The sequence below is a fragment of the Molothrus aeneus genome, chromosome 8 (assembly GCF_037042795.1).
Source record: "Molothrus aeneus isolate 106 chromosome 8, BPBGC_Maene_1.0, whole genome shotgun sequence".
NCBI lineage: Eukaryota > Metazoa > Chordata > Aves > Passeriformes > Icteridae > Molothrus > Molothrus aeneus.
In genome coordinates this window covers 9,695,594-9,716,480 of record NC_089653.1, presented here as the reverse complement: position 1 = coordinate 9,716,480, position 20,887 = coordinate 9,695,594, and the positions used below count along the sequence as shown (strand labels likewise).

At 39.3% G+C, this 20,887-nt stretch overlaps 1 protein-coding gene across 1 annotated transcript; it reads right to left on the bottom strand.

The window, feature by feature from the left end:
* Positions 1-6,892: 6,892 nt before the first annotated feature.
* On the bottom strand, positions 6,893-15,372 carry PLAU (plasminogen activator, urokinase). Its single transcript, XM_066554742.1, has 11 exons — positions 15,329-15,372; positions 13,650-13,762; positions 13,014-13,065; positions 12,740-12,844; positions 12,029-12,194; positions 11,688-11,773; positions 11,380-11,569; positions 10,598-10,752; positions 9,537-9,677; positions 8,811-8,959; positions 6,893-7,987 (listed from the first exon to the last, which is right to left on the bottom strand). The coding sequence occupies exons 2-11, from the start codon at positions 13,707-13,709 to the stop codon at positions 7,793-7,795; spliced, it is 1,299 nt and encodes a 432-aa protein (XP_066410839.1). The 5' UTR covers positions 13,710-13,762; positions 15,329-15,372; the 3' UTR covers positions 6,893-7,792.
* Between the last annotated feature and the right edge of the window lie 5,515 nt (positions 15,373-20,887).

Below are 20,887 nucleotides of genomic sequence, written 5' to 3'. Positions count from 1 at the left end.
CTTTTCCCGCTGTTTCCATGCCTTCCACGACTTCCTGTGGACGTGACATGAAATAATTGCTTTTATTTGGTTTTGATTAGTTTTGGGTTTGGTTGTTGGGGTGTTTTGGGTTTTGTTTTTTGTTTGTTTATGTTTTGTTCGCGAAGTAACTGTCTTTGTTGTGGCAAGGGGTTCTCATAAGGAGAGCGTTCTGGCCATTCTGCTGCTGTAGAGGTTGCTAGCATTACCTGAAGTCTAGATAGATCAGGAAAATGCAGGATTATAAATGTCAGTGAGGAGTCCCAGACTTGTCTGGCATGGTCATAGTTAGAAGTGACAAGTTGTATACTTAAATGGCTGAGTAACTACTGTTTGTCCTATGCTTACCTTTTTATAAGTACTGGGGTGGAAGGGGGACAAAGGTTATTCTATAAATAAAACCACTTCCCTGTGATTTACGTGCTCAAGGAATGGCCTGTGCATTGGCTGCGAGCGACAGCGTCTCCTTTTCCGAGGCTGCTCCCCCATCTAGCGGCAGGTCTGTGCCTTGGCTGCCGGTACAGGGATGGAGATGCTGCTCGCCGTAGGCACCCAGCTTATTCATGGATTTGATCAGCAGCAAGTGCGGCAACCGTCAAAGTTGGAGTCTATCTAGACCAATCAATAAAAGACGTACTTAATTTTTCTGCAGATGTTCATAAAACTTGTAATAGAGAAAAATGGGATTTAAATCAGGGAAATCACCTTGTCTGCTGTGAGCTTTGCAGGTGTGAGATTATTTCATGTAAAATGAGAGATGAGGCTGGCCAAACACTTAGTACTAAATCTGGAGATAAGAATTCAGTCACTCTTGTAGATCATTCGGTATTAAAGGTGTGCTTGTCAGTGCTATATTTACATTCTCCCTTTAAAATATTCTTTTTCTAATAGCTCACAAGTCTCCAAATGGATATGATTACCTGTATCCTTGAGCTGAAGACTTTTACATTTCTTTTCTGTAAAGCTTAATGTATAATCTCTGTCTTGATGTATCTTTGTTTCCATTCCAAGATTCTGTTAATAAAAATACAACACTAAAAGCTCTGTTTGGCAGTGGGTTTGTAATCAATAAAAATTAGCCATTGGCTCCTATGCAGTGATACCAATAACATGGTTGGGTTACTGGTAACCTTTTATGAGAGAAAGCTCCTACAGAAATGCTCTTTGCCATTGGAGACTGTAATGTTAATGGTAGTGCTCAGGCAAGTTTAACAGATACCAGACAAAGCAAACCCAATAATTAAATAGCATCTAATCTTGATTGTCCCTATAGAAACTAGAATATACCAGCAGATATAGCTCTTTTCTCATTCAGGTTTAATGCAGGAGCTCAGATGCTGGAGATTTATGGGATTCTTTGGGATTAAGTCAGTAAAATACATTACATATATATAAAAACTCCAGCCCTTGACATAAGAGAGTTCTTTAAACATTGCTTTCTCCTGGCATTTTCAATATATTAATAATGCATCTTTTTATTATTATTGCAGGTTTGTTGATATAAAAGACTGCTGACATAGATCACAGTCAGGTGACAAACTTTGTTTTTAAGCTATGCAGTTCAAAGCACTCATAAACTTGGGAGGCTGAAATCCCTTGTTTCCTTATCTTCTTCCACCCCTTATCATCTCATATGTTTGACAGCCATGTTGCCTCTGAACATTTTTCCTGGCCATATAATTTTTTCTGTGCTTAAGGAGGACATATGTGTATTTTATGTCTAGAATAGGATTGTAAAAATAACAACTGATACAAATTTTTAAGAGTAAAGCTTGTGGCTGGTATAATTTTCCCTGTGAATGTTTTAAAATCCCTTTAATTTAGTTTTAAGGCTGAGTCAAGTTGACCATCAGAAAACATTTCTGTAACCTGGTTTCAGCTACAGAATGTTAAAAAATTCTGATTTTTTTTTTTTTAATTACCTGATCTCCAGGTAATAAACACAAGATCTCTTGATGTTGTGTGTATTAAAACATTGTAAATAGAGGATACAGTTATTGTAAGACAGAGTGATCTTAGAGGGCAAAAGATTTAATATGTAAGATAAACCTAATTGCAGTTATTTTAGATGGAACTCAGTTGTTCTGGAAAAATATTTCTAATTTATCTGTGCGTGTCTAATTTGAAATTAAATTAGCAATTGCTTGTTCTTTAAGAGGAATGTGATGTCTTTAGTCAAATACACTGCTCCCAAATACAAGATGTCTAAGGAAAATAATTTCTGAGATAAATCAATTCAGTTTTGAATGGCAGCTACTTAAACTCCTTTGCTGTCCTGTAGTGTTAGCTCAGGTATGGTCTAGCAAGTTCTAGAGCAAAATTTGACTGAGATGGTCACAGGCAACTGTTTAAGGCAATCTTTCATGTGGCTGGGGCTGCTCTTAACACAGCACGTAAGCATGTTTAAAAATAAAAATATTATCCAACCACACAAATTTGCAATGTGTCAGACTTTGCAGGTGCATTTGAAGATGAAGGAGTTGGAACGTTAGTGAAGACTTTTTTATCATGGGTGCTAGCATGCTGTAGTAATGCCAAGTACATGCTGTGATCTTCATGGAACAGCTGCAATTTCAACAGCTGTAGTGATGTTCTGGTTTATCTCACTTGGGCATGCTTTCTTTTAACTTAGGCTAAAGTTTTGTGCCACAAGGCAAGAAAATTTAGGGAAGAATTTGTGGTAAGTAATTCTTAACTACTACTGCTGATGTTATGAATTTACTGCACTTGGAACATCCCAGCAGTGACTAGCAGAGTTCATTGGTTCAATTCTAATAAATGTGAAGCTGCTTGTGGATGTGTAAATGTGTCCATCTGGTTTTCTGGAATTATACTGTCACCAAACCGGTACCAAGTCCCAAAATGCACAAGTCTGTGACTAGCAAAGTCTCATGGTTGCCTGTAATTTTCATCTTCGTCCATGATTGCCTCTTACAATAATATTGAGCTTTGGGAGATTTTATCATACACCCAGAGGCCTCTAGCTCAAAGCATACTGAGGTAATTCATGTGTATGATGCCAAGTCACAGCATTACATACAAACCACTTTTCAGTTACTCAGTAGAAAAAATAACATTTCCACTATCCAATGGGGGATAATAATTTTACTCTCTTGCCAGTTGCACATGTTATTCATTGGCATTATTTTGTCCAGTGGGACATGGAAACAATTTGATTCTAGTCCTTTCTAGAATATTATTTTGTTAAGAGTCACTGAAAGGTTTGCTCAAAACTCTTTATAGTTATTAGTCTAGCATTAAGAGGTTTGCCTTTAACTGGTAATTCAGAAATCCAGACTTTTTTCTTTCATAGACCCATTTCTTAAAGCCGCTTTTTTAAGAGATGGGTAAATTGTGTAATATGATTTCTAAATCTGCCTGCAATGTCTTTATTTTCATGTAGTCATCTCAGTCACTGAGCATGTTCTTTGATTTCATAATAAAGCAGGGAACCGGAGGTTAGATGATTTCTCAAAATACCTTTCAGTTGCATTGCAAGAATCCAAACCAACTATTTTATTTCTGTTTAAATTTTTCTTAAAAATTCCAGTGACTGAGGCTCAGCACCACTCAATTCCATTTATTTCATGCTTCACTACTCTTACTAGTAGAGTAATTTCATAATAATTCAGTTCAGTTTCCCTCCCTGCAAACAAGATTATTGTTTTTCACCCCAACTCCAGAAGATGCAGAGAACAGTTTATTCCCTTCTCTGCTTCAGCCTTTTCTCTTTTGAAGAAAGTGTCCCTCGTAGATTTTGCTTCTCTGGAATGTTTTCAGTCTTTTCTCCTTGTCATGTTCTTGACCACTGATTACTGTTGTCTTCTCATCAAGAAGAATGACACTCAAAACGAAACACAGTGCAGTGTTTGCCTTGTCCTGATGTTTACAAACTGTGCTCTTAGGTACGTGTCAGTATGTTTACAGTTTCTTACTCAACACTGTTGACTTAAATCCAGCCTGTGGTCTGCAATGCTTTCTGGATCTGTTTTAATACCAGTCATCACTCATCTCCTTCTGTGCATTTGGTTATTCCTCTTTGTCTTCATTATCTTGTTCATTTTCGATGACTCTGGATTGCTGCATTCACTCTGGATTCTGTTTGGATGCTGGTATTCTCACAGCCCTTTCCAGCTTCAAAGATCATTAGTGTATCCTACCAGGCAGATGCTGCCTAAATCCCAATGAATCAACTTGTTGGCTGTAGCTATGGAGCTGCACACAGGAGCTGAGCATACTGCTCATGTGGGTCTGCATCTCATTTTGCTGTTCATTCAGTACATAGCCCTTGTGCCTTCAAATGCACAAGTTTCCATTTCTCATAGTTCCATTTCATTCACTTGCCAAAAGGTTAAACAGCACAGCCCACATTCTGTTCAGATTGCCCACTTCTATGAGATGTGATGGATTTGGAAGGGTTATTCCAGACCAAGTTTGAACCCAGATTTTTTCTTCACTGAATATGTAGTGTTTCAAATATGTCACTTTTTTAACTTCAGCTTAAGATGGAGATATCTGAAACCTGAAATTACAAGACTGATGGATGCTTGTTGATTCTCTTTTTATGGATTTGATTCTCTTTTTATGGATGAATTCTGTGCTTGTTAGGCCTAAAACAAGAGCTGTGGTTAGGTGTCAGAAGTGAGCCAAAGGCTTAGTGACCAAATAATTATGTTGGGTTTTTAGTTCAGGTTTCAATATGCACAAGCAAAATACTCTCATGCATACAATTCCACGTGGAAGTGGTATAACAAATGGATGATGATGTGTTACATTTCCTCATCTCTTAGTTTTTTTTATAACAGATTTTATTTTTAAGTGCTTTGAGTCACATTTTAGTTTCACTTCCATGAAGAAAGCTTCAGCTATATAAGGTCAAGTGGTCTGTTCGTTCAGGATGCATCACTTCCTCCTAAGAGCTGACAGGTTAAACAAGCTTCCTCTGTGCTCTGGACACATTGGATACTGCTTTTTCCTCTTTATTTGATGTCTTTCTTCTGTGGGAGGATTGAAGATAAGTAGGAACTTGAGATCATGTTAGTCATGCTTCTAAGGCTTCCCAAGAGTATGATCTCTTCACTTGGGCTGATGCCCACCTCTGAGCTGCTTCTAAATACTTGTTGGACTCCTATTCTGTTCCTCTCTAGTGACAGCAAGTACCTGAAGTCAATGAACCATATTAACTACGAGTAGCTTTATGATACCAAATTTTGTCTTGCATGTATGTTTGTACCCAGCAGATATCTAATATCTTCCAAAACCATCCTTTCTCTGGTCATGCTCCTGTCATTCTGCAGGAGTTTTTGCCAGCCTCTATGCAGAGTTCTCTGGGCTGTTTCCATCTTCACCAGCACCTCAACCTGGATCAACACCTGCTCACTCTCTGTAACATGGAAAGAGAGTCTTTCCTGTGGATTCTGTTGCAGGAAGAGGATGTTTTGCCAAACTGTGCTCTCATCTTTGCCCTTCATTTTTCCAGGCTCTGATAACTAGCCAGGCAGCTGATAGTGTAGCTGTGGGGCCAAAGAACATTGAAGGAGATTACATAAAATGGTATAGCAGCCAGAGCAGATGTGTATGTATAGTGTATGTTTGTCTAAAAATTTAAATTTTGTTGGAATAACTTATCCAATATAAACTAAACAAATAAGATGCACACCCAAACAGCATCTAAATGCTCTCTGCTTTCAAGATCCTGTCTTTATTTATAGTTCACCTAGAGTTCCCTAGTCTTCAGACTGAAGGACACCTAAATGCAAGTTTGATTTTTCACTCCTTTTTCATTCTTACTTATATACATAATGATGGAAAGAAGTTGAAATTTAAATTATATCTCTGCATAGAAAAAGCCTAGAGAAATTGATGATAAATGTGCTGTTCATCGCAATGAAAATCATATGCAATGGCCATGAAGGTATTTATTTTTCTCCACCTGTTGAAGATTCACTGATTTAAGTATTTTGCTAAGTATTAAAGTGGAATAGTAAAGGAAAAATGTGTAGCATGCCAAAAGACATGCTTAAAACCTAGAATATTTTTGTCTAAAACTGTATTACTATTGCTTACTTTGGGCATGAAGCATTCTCTGCCAGCACTGATCAAGCGGCCCTGGTAGCTGCTGTCAAAAGAAGCAGTGAAGAGGAACTTTTCTTCTCACAGTCTCCTGTCTCTCACATGAGATCTCTAACTCCAGAAACCATGCAATTGTAACCAGCTCCCTGCACAAACTTGAATCAGGAGTCCACAAACTTGCCCCAAATAGCTTTACCACAAGCAGTGGTAAACTCCACTAATAAATTTAGTTGCAGATCCCAACCACAAATTGTATTGCCTAACAGATTGCAATCCAGCAGTGCCAGTACTCATTTCATGTTTCAGCAGTGCTTGGTGTCCCTGTCCACCACTGGGCTGTCAGGGCATTAGTCCCAGTACAGTCACACAGTTGTCAACTCTCACTCCTGACAGCTCAGAGCCAGGCACAGCTGTGGGAAAGGGGAAGTATTGTCCCACCCCTTTTATAGGGAGGGGACTGAAGTCTAAGGACACATGATGACAAGAACAGCACTGCAAAGAGTGGAGATGCTACTGAGTTCAGTCTTGAGTCTTAAGGACCAGACTTCATCAAGGTTCTTCTTCCTATCATTCCATCACCAATGTGCAAGGTTCATGTACCCAGACTACATGAAGCTACAGCTGGAGTAGCCTTTTCACAGACACCCATGTGCATTTTGGAAAAAGATAATTTAGCTTATGCATGTCAAATTCTTCACTAATATTTATGTTTTACTAAGGAAGATTACAGTGAGATTAGAACTTAATAATGACAATTCTCTTTTGAGTCACCCTTCTATTTTCCAGAGAGGAGAAACACACATAAGAAGAAAGTTTTTTTAATGATAGTTAACATCCATAATACAAACAATAAGTTAAACACAGTAAAAATAATTTAAATAAAGTTTGAGGTTCCAGCCCTCATGCAAATAATCCAAATCTACAAAACAAAGACAAGTTTAAAAATAAACCCAGAATAAGTCTCTGAGAAAAAAAAAAAATCACTTCCATATAATATCAGTTAAATGAATGGAAATAAATTTCTGACTTTTGATGCCTGCAGCATTTGACAAATGCCAAGTCCTTAAATCTTCTCCAGGGTGTATAGATAGATGTAGAAGTTGCATAATCAGACTTTCCAGGGGACACCTTCACACATGACCTGGAAGCAAGTTTCCAACTCGACACCTTGCAGCACAATTCTTAAGTTAAATACATTACCAGTTTGTAATGCTACTACTTTTTTTTCCCCCCAACTTTTTGATGCCAAGTCAGATCACTCTCTCAGTAGGGGTCTTAACAGGCTAGGTTTGTGGGACTTGAGACTTAGTATTATTCAGTACAATCAGGGGAGATTTTAGACTCAGGTCATGTATAAAATGAATACTTGAGTTAAGTTAGTTGAAACTGTATCAGTATTTCCAGAACAAATGCTGGTTCATAAATTGAGTAGACAGCTAACTTGCTATGCATAGTATCATGCATGGGAATAGTCATTTAAATGTTAAATATTTTAGCTTCCCACTGAGTGGTTTCCAAGTAACTCAGAGTAGTAAGATAAAATATCAACCCTCTCTCTGCCTCGTGCCTCAGGAACACTCATCTGAGTGACTGACCACACAAGCATTCAAAATGAAAGCCTCTTATGACATTCAGGTCTTCACTGTCCTGGTGTCAGTATAGGCAAAATTTTGTTCATTTCAGTCCAGCTGTCTAAGCCAGATCACTTTGGTTCAGGAAGAAAACGACTCTTGGCAGCTAACCCATTCATGCTGGAGTCAATCCAGTTAAGGTATTGAGTAACTCTGGTGTAAACACCAGGCTTGTTTTCCTTTGCACAGCCATCTCCCCAGCTGACAATGCCATAAACCATCATCCTGCCATTGTGCTCACAGACCATGGGACCACCGGAATCTCCCTGACAACAGAAAGAGAACATATTAGGTCATTGCAGATGGAAGCTGTGATTGTTTTTCTAGAGTTAAGCAAGCTAGTGAGGACCTATGAGCTAAAGCTTTGATCTTTGAAAACATTGCTTAGATGGAACAGAAGGTTTGGCATCTGCTGTGACTTGAACAGTCTCTAAAGCTGAGATCTCTAGTTCCCCTTGTCAGGATACCAGGAGAATAGTTACCTTGGAAAATAACCTTCCATCCCCATCCCAAGTTTATAAACATATATATTAGACTAGTGATACAAGGTCAAGGCCAACATGCCCTATTCTTCATCACAGAATCACCTGTCTCCCTGTCCAAAGGCACTCTTACACTTGAGGATGCTTGTTCTTTTCAGTGGCTCCTATGGTCACTCTGCCCATTAAGGTGCAGCGAAATAAATCTAGTTTTGAGGAACCTGGAGGCGCTCAGTGTCCCCTTAATCTACCCTTGCAAAGCTATAGTTAATGTGCAAACTGAGATTAGAACAGTTGCTATAGAGCTCTGATGGATATCTATCAGCTATTGTTTGAATAGATTGAAAATAAGGTCTTGAGGAAAAACAGTAGCTAAGATACTGCACTTGCACCTCCAAAGGAAGACCTGGAGGGGGTAAAACCTAACTCTGGATTCCAACTTTATTCCAGATATTTGGCCACACGACAGGTCAACTCCACTTGACATAGTAATTTCTAGTTACATTAGAGACTCTAGTGACTAGTAGAGTTACAAGATGCTGCCAACTGATCCATATAGTAGTGTACATGTATTTGAAGTTATTTAGAAAATAAACCAAACCAATTTTACCTTGCAGGCATCAATCTGCCATGTGGGATCCCCAGCACAGACCATGTTGTCAGTAACTCTAATATTGTCATAGTATTCATATTTGCATTTTCTCTGTGATATTAAGTTCACAGTGGCTGACATCAGTCTTTGAGCATAGAAGATGTCATCTGCAAAAACAAAAAGTATTTCATTGTTCTTACTCTCCAAGAAACAAAAAGCAGCAAGAAACCCCCCATAACACAATTACTGCACTAAAATTAGCATAACCATTCCAATTCTCCATTGAGGTTTTTACTTCCACCTTATACTTCCACCTTTGCTTTTACTGTTCATAAAAAGGTTTCAAAGAGAAAAACAAATGGTCCAAACACAAAATACAAAGTTTAGTTTTTAGAAGGAAAGAGTTTAATAATTTTTGCTGGACATTCTGCACAAACACAACCCCTTGCTAATCCTCCTACACAACTTAATTTTTCTTCTCCTCCTCATCACATCAGGAACAATAAAAATTGTGGTTTATATTTTGCCTTACTTTGTATGGTTGATATGAGAGAGAAGCATCAGATAGGAAATGCCATAGACAACTAGAGAAGATGATAGCAAAGGTCATTTTCAAGAGATGCACATGGAATACATACAATGGAAAGGAATCCTTTTTTAACACTTCACAGATCATGGAGTAAAAATCACCTCATTCCCACCATTGTGGAAGACCAACTTCGGAAAGAGAAGTCATTTACTTACAAAAATCTTGTTTTCCATAGCCAGCTATTTCACAGTGTGTATTTTCCTTTAAGGAGAGGTCCCTCTCTGGCAAGCAGACTGTTCTGACATACTTGGATTCTACTGCACACTGTCCAGAAGTTGTTCTTATCCTTATCAAAGCTATGAAACCAAGTCAGAAAAGATACAGTTAGATTTGTAAAGTTTTCCCATCAAGTTCTGACAATAGCAGTACTTGGTACCGTTAATGAGAATAGCTGCAATTATATTTAGTTCTGGTTCCAGACGGCTCCCCTCATTGTTTTTGGAATGAGTCATTACTTAATAACAACAACATTAGTTTCCCAACACTAAAATTGACAAGTGTTCCAGCTTGCTTCCTCAAAGGATAGGGGCTGATACTCTTGCAGAAGACTCTTTTGCCTGAGCTATCTTTAGATGTTTTAAAAGATCAACTTCCTGACTGGCTGTAGAGGGCAGTACCCACTATCCTGAATGGCTTACAAAGATATTCTTGGATTTTCTTTACTTCAGCAGCAGCAGGAATCTGGAAGGGGTGGTAGAGAGTTCTAAATGTCAAGAGCAAGAGTGAGAAGTCTGGTCTCTTCAAGTGGCAAAAACCCATCTCTGACATAGTTGCTTTAGGAACAGGCTTGTGAAACCCAGACTTTTATGAAAGTCTGAATTAATTCAGGATAATCTTCAGCTAATAAGGTGGCTGATATGGCATTCCCATGCTATATGATGAAACCTACTGCGCATGCATTTTTTCATCTTTTACTATACATACAGTCTGATCTTTAGACACATAATAAAATGGCAGAAATGCAATGCTGCCACCAGTGCTTATGGAAAAGCCATGTCTTCCACAGGTCCAGAAACTGCTTTTCAGGTAATGCACCAGATATGCACCACAACCAAAACTTAACAAGTGCAAAACCTGTCAGCACAGGCTTAGTTTTCAGACTGTTCCTGCTCCCCTTCTTCCCATCTCTGGTTCTACTTCTTTTGAATGTATGCCACAATTATGCAGCCTTCACCTATCCCAGTGTTTTAAAGACTTATATTAAGACAACACTTACCAATATCATTCTCATTGCCACCTGTTTCATCTGTAAAGTCAGGGTGAGAGATGATCTCATCAACCATGAATACTTGTTCTTTATCATCAGTAACATTCAGTATGGACTTTCCAAGGAAAACTTTGTAAACAGATTTGTTTATTGGTCTTCTTGACCTGAGTGAGAGTAGAGAGACTGATGAGGACTACTGATTTCTGAAAGTAAGGTCAACAGCTGAGATCCAGTCCAGGTCTCTTTCACATTTATTTTAATGCTGATAAGAAAAAGTAAACTTTAGTTTGCTTTGAAAGTTGATCCAATATTCTGAAGAAAAGCATCCTAATTTTCCATTTGAGGGGATTAAATAGGTACTCAGACATTCTGAAACATGCCTAACTAGTTGCTACTAATGAAAGGCGTTGGCCTTAAGAATCCCCTGCAGGATGCCAAAAGGATCAGCTTTCCATAGAAAAGTCAACAAAAAGCAGCCATAGATGTATTACACAGCTCATCATCAGTACAACTATTACGTTTAGGGAAGGGCTGAGGTAAAAATGAAATCCTGGCACCAATATACACTGAATTGTTAAAATTGCATCCCACCCAGCCATCCACATCTTGCTAGTTCATTCTGCTAGATGTGGGCTCCCAGAGGCTTAATGTTTCTTCTGCTGCTCTTGTTTTGTTCAATCAAAGGAACATTCTTACTCTGGTGCATTCCAAAGGGTTGCTCAGGGAGCATCACACCAAGAAATCAGTTGAAGAAAGTGTCAACTAAGAAGGCCATGGAACTGGAAACTTACGGAGTGTGGAAACAGTGTGCTGCTGTGAGCACCCAGCAAGGGTCGATGAGGCTGCCACCACACAGGAAGTGCTCCATGCCCCTTATGGTTTGGAAGATGCCTGCTATCCAAGGCTGAGACTCAACCTCTGCCTGCTTTCCACCAACAATCTTGAACATCTTACTGATGCTCCTTTGACCACATGTAGGCCCTGTGAAAAGAAAAATTTCATTCAGATGTTCTTACAAATAAACTCCAAACTTGTGCTATTAAAATAAAATTAAAAAAACAAACAAAACCCCAATTGTGTTGAAACTAATATTACTTACCACACTTCTCTATGTTGCAAAGTGTTTCTCGAATGGCAGATCCCTTTTTGGTGTAACACCAGGGTCCGCTCCTTCCATTTGGGTTTCTGAAAGATAAAAAGAGTGTTCTTTTCATAAAGACAGTCATAGTATTTTAAAACTTCCAAGTGTTTTGGAAAAAACAAAAATATTTTGTTGTAATATATGCCAAGGGAAATAATGCTTCAGAAACTCACATTCCAAATATTTTTAGTCAATAATTCAGCTCTGTAATGTTATTTTTTAAAAGCATGTTTCTCAGTGAAGTATCTCTGGGGCTGTGATAATCAAAGTTTTCACAAGATGAGTGCTGCTTTTCTTACCTGCAGTAGCTGTGTTTGCCCAGCCCAAGCTGCAAAGCATTCTCTGAGTAAGCGTGGTAACGACCCCTCCTGATTAGTGAGGGCAAGTTCCATGGCAGACATTTGTCTTCTGTTGCCATCCCTCTGTAGCTCTCCCCATTTTCAGTATAGCATGTGCTGTCAGTGTCTGAGAAAATAAATATTTTATTAGCAGCATGCTCTTGCTTACAATTGTTCTGTGACAGACATGGACAAATCCTTCAAATGAGGAAAAAAGTTCTTGCATTACACTCAAAATCAGATGCAAAATCCAGACTGACTAGATACTGTTATTAAATTTGCTCTGTATGGACTTTGAGCATCAAGTATCTTACACTTTAAAGCATGCATATTAATTCGTTAACAGTTTAAGTGAATTTATTAAGTCTAATAAGTTCTTCTGCTTCTGACCACCAACAAATTAGTTCATTTTTTCCACCCCAATCTAAAAGTAAGGTTGAGGTAAGCAACCTTAATGAGGAGGCAGGGACAAAGAAATTAGAGATCCCGATTTTCTTACACCAGCATTTTCTTACTTCTCCTCGTTTAGTCTGTTAGTACAAACTGCTAAATGCTATCCAGTCATATCTCTGGATAATGCTTTCATCACTTGGCATTTCATATGAATTCTTTGGCTATCTTTTAGACCTTTCCAATCAATTTAGTTAGCATTGAGGAAGACAGATACTCTACCTAGTTCACAGTGAAGCCCAGTGTATCCATCTGGACATATGCAACGACCAATTCCACTGAAGAGGTAATAGGTAATGCATGTTCCTCCATTCAAACAAGGGCATTCTGTAAGTCAAAGACATCACTGATTATAGGCAAAACATTTGAATGTGGAGATGAAATGTAATTGAAAATTAGGTTTTAGGTGTTTCGGTCTCATTAAGGGTCTTTCTTCTTGTACAAGTACAGGATAATAAGTTGTTTTTAGGTTCAAATAGAACAGGTAGATGCTTACCCTTGTGTTCTGATCTGCGTTTATATTGCTTGTAGTATTTCCAGCTATAAATCTACAGGAAAAGAAAAAAAAAGGATTTTTAAGAAGGCAGTTCCTTTTATGTGGTTTGATCATCTTTTCCCTACTGCACACCTTCAACTGTTTAGTTTTTTGCATGTAGCTACCTGCTGAACCTACTCTGTGGAATCTGGATATGAACGAGAAGTGCAGCTCTAATTAAGCTAAGCAGAATGGGGAATAAAAACTAATCCCATGTCATGCAGACAAAAACCACCGAAAAAAACCCCAAAAATGCCAGGATCAGAAAAGCCCCACTGAGCTGTGCCACTGCATCAGGTCAACATTGCAATTATTCATGCTGTAGGAACATAAGCAGCTCTTAATGGTCATTGTCCCTAAAACGGGGAAGGAAACTTCACCCTCTCCACCAAGCAGTGCAGCAAAGATGCAACATTCATCAATTGCCCCTATCATTTTGCTGACCTTGGTGCTTCACATTTGTGCCAGAAAACGAAAGCCAGAAAATTTATTCAACAAAAGATTCTTGTTCTGTCCTTCAGGGTTTTTCCTGCTTTGCAGGCTGGGTCTGCCTTTCTCCATGAAATAAGATTAGGTTTTGATATACTTAAAACTTACAGACTCGAGTCCCGTGACAAGGGCACCCAACATTACTGTGAGGAAGATGAGTAACTTCATGTTGTTAGTTAACTTCTCCCTTTTTCTTCTTCTTCTATCTGTATTATTTAATTCTGAAAATAAAAGAGGAATTTAGTGTCATGCTGTAGCCTGCAGTGCCAGTTTTCTTGCTTCTGTTGTCTTCAGTTACAACACAACAACACAACTGATGAAGAAGGAAGCTTTTACTTGCAGCAGGATATCTGCTTATTATTTCCATATATTAAATTAGAGGTTATACTTTGAAGCTTTTTTTGTACAGGCAGCAATAAAATGAGATTTTTTTTTGAGAGTGTAATTGAAGCAGGGAAAGAGAAATTGGAAAAATCCATACTCCATTTTTGCAGTACGGACTAAGTTGGAAATTGGCAGACGTATTTAGCTGCTGCCCAACTGTTTTTACCTATTGAACTGACCGTTGCTACCTTCAACGAAAGCACTGAGCATGCACCTTCAGGGTATGAAAGGAAAAGCTCCGTTTTTCAGTCCCTCTGTAGTTATCAGCTGCATTTTGTTGCTGCTCAGCACTTAGGTAAACCTGGCCACCTGACCAAGAGCCTCTGACCACTGCTACCTCTTAAAAGTCTGCTGGTGATGTTGCCTCACTTATTTTCAGTGTTAGAGGTTTACAACATAGTCTGTCTCAACTTCTTATATACAGCTGGATCGTGTAGCCAAGCAGGTATAGCAATCTTTCCAAAAGCAAATAATTATCATGTAATAACAATGAGGGCACAATAAAGTCCCATATGTCTTTTCCCTCTTTTTAAATTGCAAAAAAAGTCATGGGAGGTTTTTTTTTTAAGCTCTGACTCTTTTAGTGCTCTCTCACTTCTAGAACACTATAAAACTTGATTTTTAAGAGATTCCATGGGAATCATAGCTATATTTATATTAGCAAAAAAAAAAAAAAAAAAAAGCAATGCAGTAGAAGAGGATGCACAACTGAGCTGTACACTGTACCTGCTTCAGGTTTCTATAGTGGACTAATTCCAGTTTGGTCCTGTAGATTGAATGCCTGCTGATATGTGGATTGCACCTTCTAGTTTTACTTCATTTGGAAGAAATGGAGTGCAAGTACTTTATAGCTCATTATTGAACACTCCTAACACATGTTCACACACTCAGTGGTGTGGACCAAAACACAGGGTAAAGAGAAGATCACTAGATTCATTTGGAAAATAGACACAATGCAAATGAAAATGCTAATGCAGATGCAACCTTTGCTGGTAAGCAGGTGTCATAATGCAAGAAAGCAAATCATGCCTCAGATACTTGGCTGTGCATGCTTTTCAGATTCAGATGAAACGTTAGCAGATATACTTCCCTTAAACATTATTATGACAATTATTTTTAGCATTTTTGGCAGAAATGAAAGTAATTTATTCTTTGCGACTATAATTAGTTTCTCAGGCCCAGCCTCCACACCATAAACGGCAGTACTGCTGATTCCCTTAAAAATTCTGCTATACCGTGGCAACTAGACCTGACCTTCCCCGCACCTGCGATACTGCACCGCAGTAGCATTTCTCTTTTTTAATTTCCATGCAATTTTAAGAGTAATCGTTTCATCCCGATCGATTTAGACGCGGCGCGGGTGCCTTTAGCTGCCGACTGGGTTCCAAAGGCACGGCACTTACCGGCGGCGGCGGCGGTGCCGGGCTGGCGGAGCTGCGGCGGCTGCCGGGGCGCTGCCCGCTGCGGGCTCTATAAAGGCCGGCCCGGGGCGGGGCCGCCGCCGCCGCTCCGCCCCGCGGCGCTCCAGCGAGCTGCGGCCGGAGCTGCGGCGTGACTCAAGGGGGGAATTTTCTATGCTGCTTTTTAGTTTCGAGGAAGGGAGTACGGTCAGGGCGAGTAAACAGCTTTGTATGGGGTAGGATTTCTGGAAGGGGCTCCTTGGCCTCCCTGCGGCAGTCAGCAATTCCTTAGGGACAGTTATAAAATCAAAAGAGAAATGTGAGTGCGAGCTATGAAAGGAATGACTAGAAACATGCCTGGAGACTTGACAGAATGATAACAATGATAACATGTATGTATGTATGCATTATCAATAAACATAAAATGACTGTGAAACATACCTGGAGATACATGCAAATGTGGTGTGTTATTCATATGGTACTACCCATAATGAGAGAAGCACAAGTGATTTTTTAACTAATAGAGGATTAAACTCTTTCAGGTGTGGATAAAACAGCCCGCTGGGAGGGAGTATTGGGTCAGAATGCACTTGAAGCACTGGGTGTGTTTTCAGAGAGCTGTCTTCAGCTGAAACACACAACATCGGGGTGAGCAGGGTGCAGTTCTCATGCCAGCTGGAATGTGTTAGGACTCGGGGCTTACAGCAGGTGCTAAACTCATCTCCTCCAAATTACTTATGCTCCCTTGGGCCTGAGCAATCATGAGAAAGTGGTCATGGTTTTCTTATAATTTCTGCCTCCCAAAGAAGTATTCAAAGCAGCTCATTTCATGAGAATGAGGATGGAAATTTGAAGTGCCAGATGTCTAAGAATGCAGACCCAGCACGACAGATAGTCTTTCCTGGCCCAGTTAAATGTGATTTTGTTCACATTATGCTGTGATGTTATAGCAATGCGGTGAATAACAACAAACCAATACATAATATTTGTGTGTGTATTTGTAGGGTCTAGCTTCAGGTAGTGCTGGTGACTAAGGTGAGGTAGGTGTCCACAGGCTGTGTAGCTGATGAAGAGCAGTTTCTTTAGAGGTCAGGTCAGAGAAGTAGCTGACCTGAAATTCCCTCAAGAGAAATGTTTTCATAACTTGACAATTCAGAGCTTAAGGAGACCACCTTTCTATGTTTGCCATGTAACAACTGGTGTGACTATGGCTCAGCTTTCTTCTTCCCTCCCCATTTTCTATCTGTGTCAAGTCTGTGGTATAACCATACCTTTATTTAGCTACTCTCTGCTTACATGCTCTACTTCTTTCTGTTCGCATCTTCAGGCTCACATCAGAACAGATCTCACGTTTGCAGAAAGCACATGGAGTTCACTTCACTGAATGGCAGGAACAGAGTCAAGAGAAACAGCTCAAGCTGGAAGTCCATAAGTCAGCATAGGTAAGCAATAAGCCTTTCTGAATTTCAGGAGAGAAATGTGGCTCACATTTTGTGGTGACTTAATATAACATCACAAGTAATTAGACCCTCTAAGAAACAGGGTATGAGGGTAAAATCCCCATGGCACTCTTTATTTCAGAGGAGTGGCTGTCAACTAAACTTATCTTAGGGAATCAATTCTGCAGAGGGGGAAATAATCCAGATTTTAACAGCAGTCTGGAACATTTACCCAATTAATTTTAATACACCAACCTTACACATAATAAATTAAGAAATAGGTCATAGTTTGATTCAACAGGAAGAGCAGAGAGAAGCCTGGATGCAGGAAGAGGAGGCCTGGGCAGCACCTCTCCTTCCTCCTCCATGCTCCCAGGGAAGAGTCTCTAGGCCTTCCTCAAACTATCCTTCTGGGAAAAACCCCTAGAGCAACTGTTTCCTCTTTGATATTTTTGTTTCCTGAGAAGTGTGATCAGTTATCCTCTCCCTGAACCTTTGACCAAGCTTTGCAGATGCCCCTGTTCCTAATTTTCTCTCTAAAACCTGCAGGTTCATACTTGTTTTCCAGATCCAAGAACCAAAAACTTTTGTTGTCTTCACTCTGACACAAGATACAGCAAGATTCAAATCTCCCTTTTTCTGCCAGTTGTGATATACTCAGGTTTTACTGAAATCCTGTACTTAAGTACATCTAGAAGGCCCCCAGGAGAAGTGACTTGGGCTGAGGTGTCACTGTCTTTCAATCAGACTTGTGACAGCTATGATCAGAAATTCTGATGTGTTTGCAGTGCTGCTTTAAAGCTATCCAATTCCTTTGGTCTAAATATTTGTACTACCTAGATAGGTAAATGAGTTATAGTTGGCACTGGACTCCACTGAACTGACAATATGGTTTAGTAGAAAGATATCCAAGCCAACTGAAAATAAGTTTGTTTTGGTGTTCCAAGTAACCTCACAGCTGCACTATCTCTATGAGCATTAAATGACTCTTAGGGAAGCAGAGATGCAGGAGATAATTTCCAGTGCCTGGATTCACTGAGCTGGCTGATGGCTGGCACAACAAGAGCTGAAGTGAAGTTTCAGGTAAAATAAATCCTTGGAACCTTGTCACGTGCCCTGCCTTAAGGCAGAGACCTTGGAAAATCTGTAGCATGGCACTTCTGCCGTGTCCTCCATCTGACCTCAGAGCTGGACCTGCCAGCACAGATGGGAAATGCACATGCTCAGGGAGTGGGAGGGATGAAGCAGGACCGGTTCTGCTACCAAGGGATTTTTGGTAGCTTCAGGGTCAGCATTTGTTCTCCACTGCATGTCTCAAGAGTTTAGAAGGGCCTGGTTACAGGCCATGTCTTCTGTCCAGGACAAGACTGTGATAGGACAGAGGAAAAGCAGGTCTTTATAACTCAAAAGCAAAGTTGTTTGGGAAAAACAGTGAATAAAGTTAAATGCCTACTGCAAGACTCTCAGTGGAAGTGGAACTTACTTGCTCAGTTGATACTGATTATGAGAAGTCATGAGGCTTAAGAGAGAAACACTTGTACAGACTCGTGAACAAGTTTTGTATTTTGAGAGCCACATTGTGCTTTCCACAGTTTATTTCCTTTTCCTTTTACCTGTGCGTGGTTTCATCACTTTGATCTCTTACCGAAATTTGGCTGAGGTGTAGGCAGGATGGAAGGAGGAAAGACTTCTAAAGAAAGAGGTAATAAAGGAAGTGCTAGAGTGACCTTGTAAAAAGTACTTTACCTGCTTAGTAGGAGTACAGCATCTACATGAGAAAAAACTACTCACAAAATCTCAAGTCATTTGCTTATTTTTTTAGTTATGGCTGTTAATAATAGCGCTTTATATATTTCTCTTGTGTCCACCTGGATTATATCACAGAGTAAAGAAAATGTATACACCTATTATGAGCTCCTAATGTGATTTCAGTCTGCAGTCATATAGCACTTCTCTAAAATAGAAGTCAGATGCAGTGGATCTAACCCTGAAGAACAAGTAGTATCAGAGCCACAGCCGGACAGTTCTTGGGTTACTGTGATTTTATGTTTCAGTTTTCAGTTCCAAATAAAAATCTTGCTGATTCTTTTAATTTATTGTTGAAGTAACTTGAATGTTTCAGACTAGTTGGCCAGCCTGACTTAGCAAATTTAGGAAAGATAACATTCCATTCCAGCTAGATGAGAACCCTGACCCTCAGAGAAATACAGGGGTTTTATCTCATGGTGGTGTACTGAAAGAGATTGTGAGGTTTGCATTGTTCTGCAGAAGTTGCTGTGGTGGAGGTATTATTGGTAACAGTGTTCATTTTCACAGCTGATGATAAAATATTAAAACTCAAGAGAAATACCATCCACCATATATTGACTCTGATGGTCCATCAGTAAACCCCAAAAGGCTAGAACTTTTCAGGGAGTTAAATAACTCTGTAAATATTAGTAGCAAGAACTGCTACAGAAGTGCTGTTCTACAAGGAAAATTTAGGCCTGAGGCTTTTTATTGCCTGAAGTCTGATGGTCATGTGGTGCATGTTCTGGTTTATATCCAGCATAAGTAACATCTAAATTAGTCCTTTGACTAGTAAAATGTGTGCTTTGCCAACGGGAATTTCAAGTCCTCTCTACTCGTGGTACATTATGAATGGAGAAGTTTAAATTTGCATAAAAGCAGTTATATGTGCTTAAACCTCTGTCATCTCAAATGAAAGAGCAGGGTTAAACCACACAGTGAGTATTTACTTAGTGATTAAGAATACAAAAGTTAAGAAAACACCTAGAAGTCATGACAAAAGATTGACGTGACTTGTCATCTCTGTAACAATGATGGCTTGTTGTTGTCAGTTTTGTTAAAGAAATTAGTTTGTCATTGAATTAAGTAGCCCTAGCTATGGGTATAGAATTTACAGAACACAGCTATATTTACCATTTCTTTGTGTATTGGAGTGTAGCTTCAAACTCGAACTGTGTTTGGTTACAGTTAATTGGGGATTAGGGTAGAAAGGATTTTACATCAGTCAGAAAGTGTGTCACGAGTTTAAGGGAAATTTTCCAGTATAAAGTTGATTTAGATTATTTTGTCTTCATCTTGAAAAACATGGGTACTTTTACACTAAAACACTTTGTATTCTCTCTCTGATGTTATCCAAGTTAAATTTTTTAATCAGTTTGCTTCTAGCTCTTGAGATAATAACTGGAATTACTGAATAAACCATTAGATTTTGAAATGTAAACAACTAGATTTCAAATGTTATGTTATCGCTATTCATAAAGTTAAAAATATACAGCTCACTCTTTAATCTTATTTTCTCAAATTACTGTTTGTATGAGTCCCAGGAATTTCCAGAGTAGCTGATTTTAAGTTGAATGTGATTCATAAAAATTCTTGTACTTTAATGACTCTTGATTACTTGTCAGTTGTTTGTGGTTGGAATCTGAAGCAAGTGGTGATATCATTTCCTTTAGGTACAATTCAGCTACTCAGGTTTCTTTATTTAATTTTTCTTTCCTTTTCCTTGCTGCCTACTGCTTTTCCTCTTATCTCTGTTATCCGTGTGTGCAGAAGTAGCAGAGCATTCTCACTTGGGGGCCACTGGGCTCTCTGGGATGCCTGTGAGCGCTGCTTGTGGCTTTGCAGGCAGAGGGAGCAGCCAGGCTTTATCTCTGGCCTGAGGCAGTGTCACCTTGAGCGCCTGTGCAATCCCGGCCACCAGCCTCGCATTCAAGCCAGGGAGCAGCTGCCCCACGAGTGCTCTTCTTGCTGTATACAGTGATTTGTTGTTTCAGTGAGCTGTCCGGATACGGGTGTTTTTCAGATCAGCGATGATCACATCTGAGGATTTCTTCATCAGCTTGATATGCACCTGCTTTTAAACTATGCTTTGTATCTCATTTAGCAGTTATGAAAATTCATTGATTATGAAAATCAGCAATCTCTCTGATATTTGATCAAATTGCTCATTTGGGGCAGCTAATATCTAAAATTTAAATATTAGTTGAGCTACAGATCTTGCATCCAGATCATAAATACTTGAATATCATGTTTGTGTATAGGTCTAGGCCTGTTTTTAGTTGAAATCAAAGTGCTGATAGCACTGGGGAAAACATAAAAAAGATTTCTGAGTCTG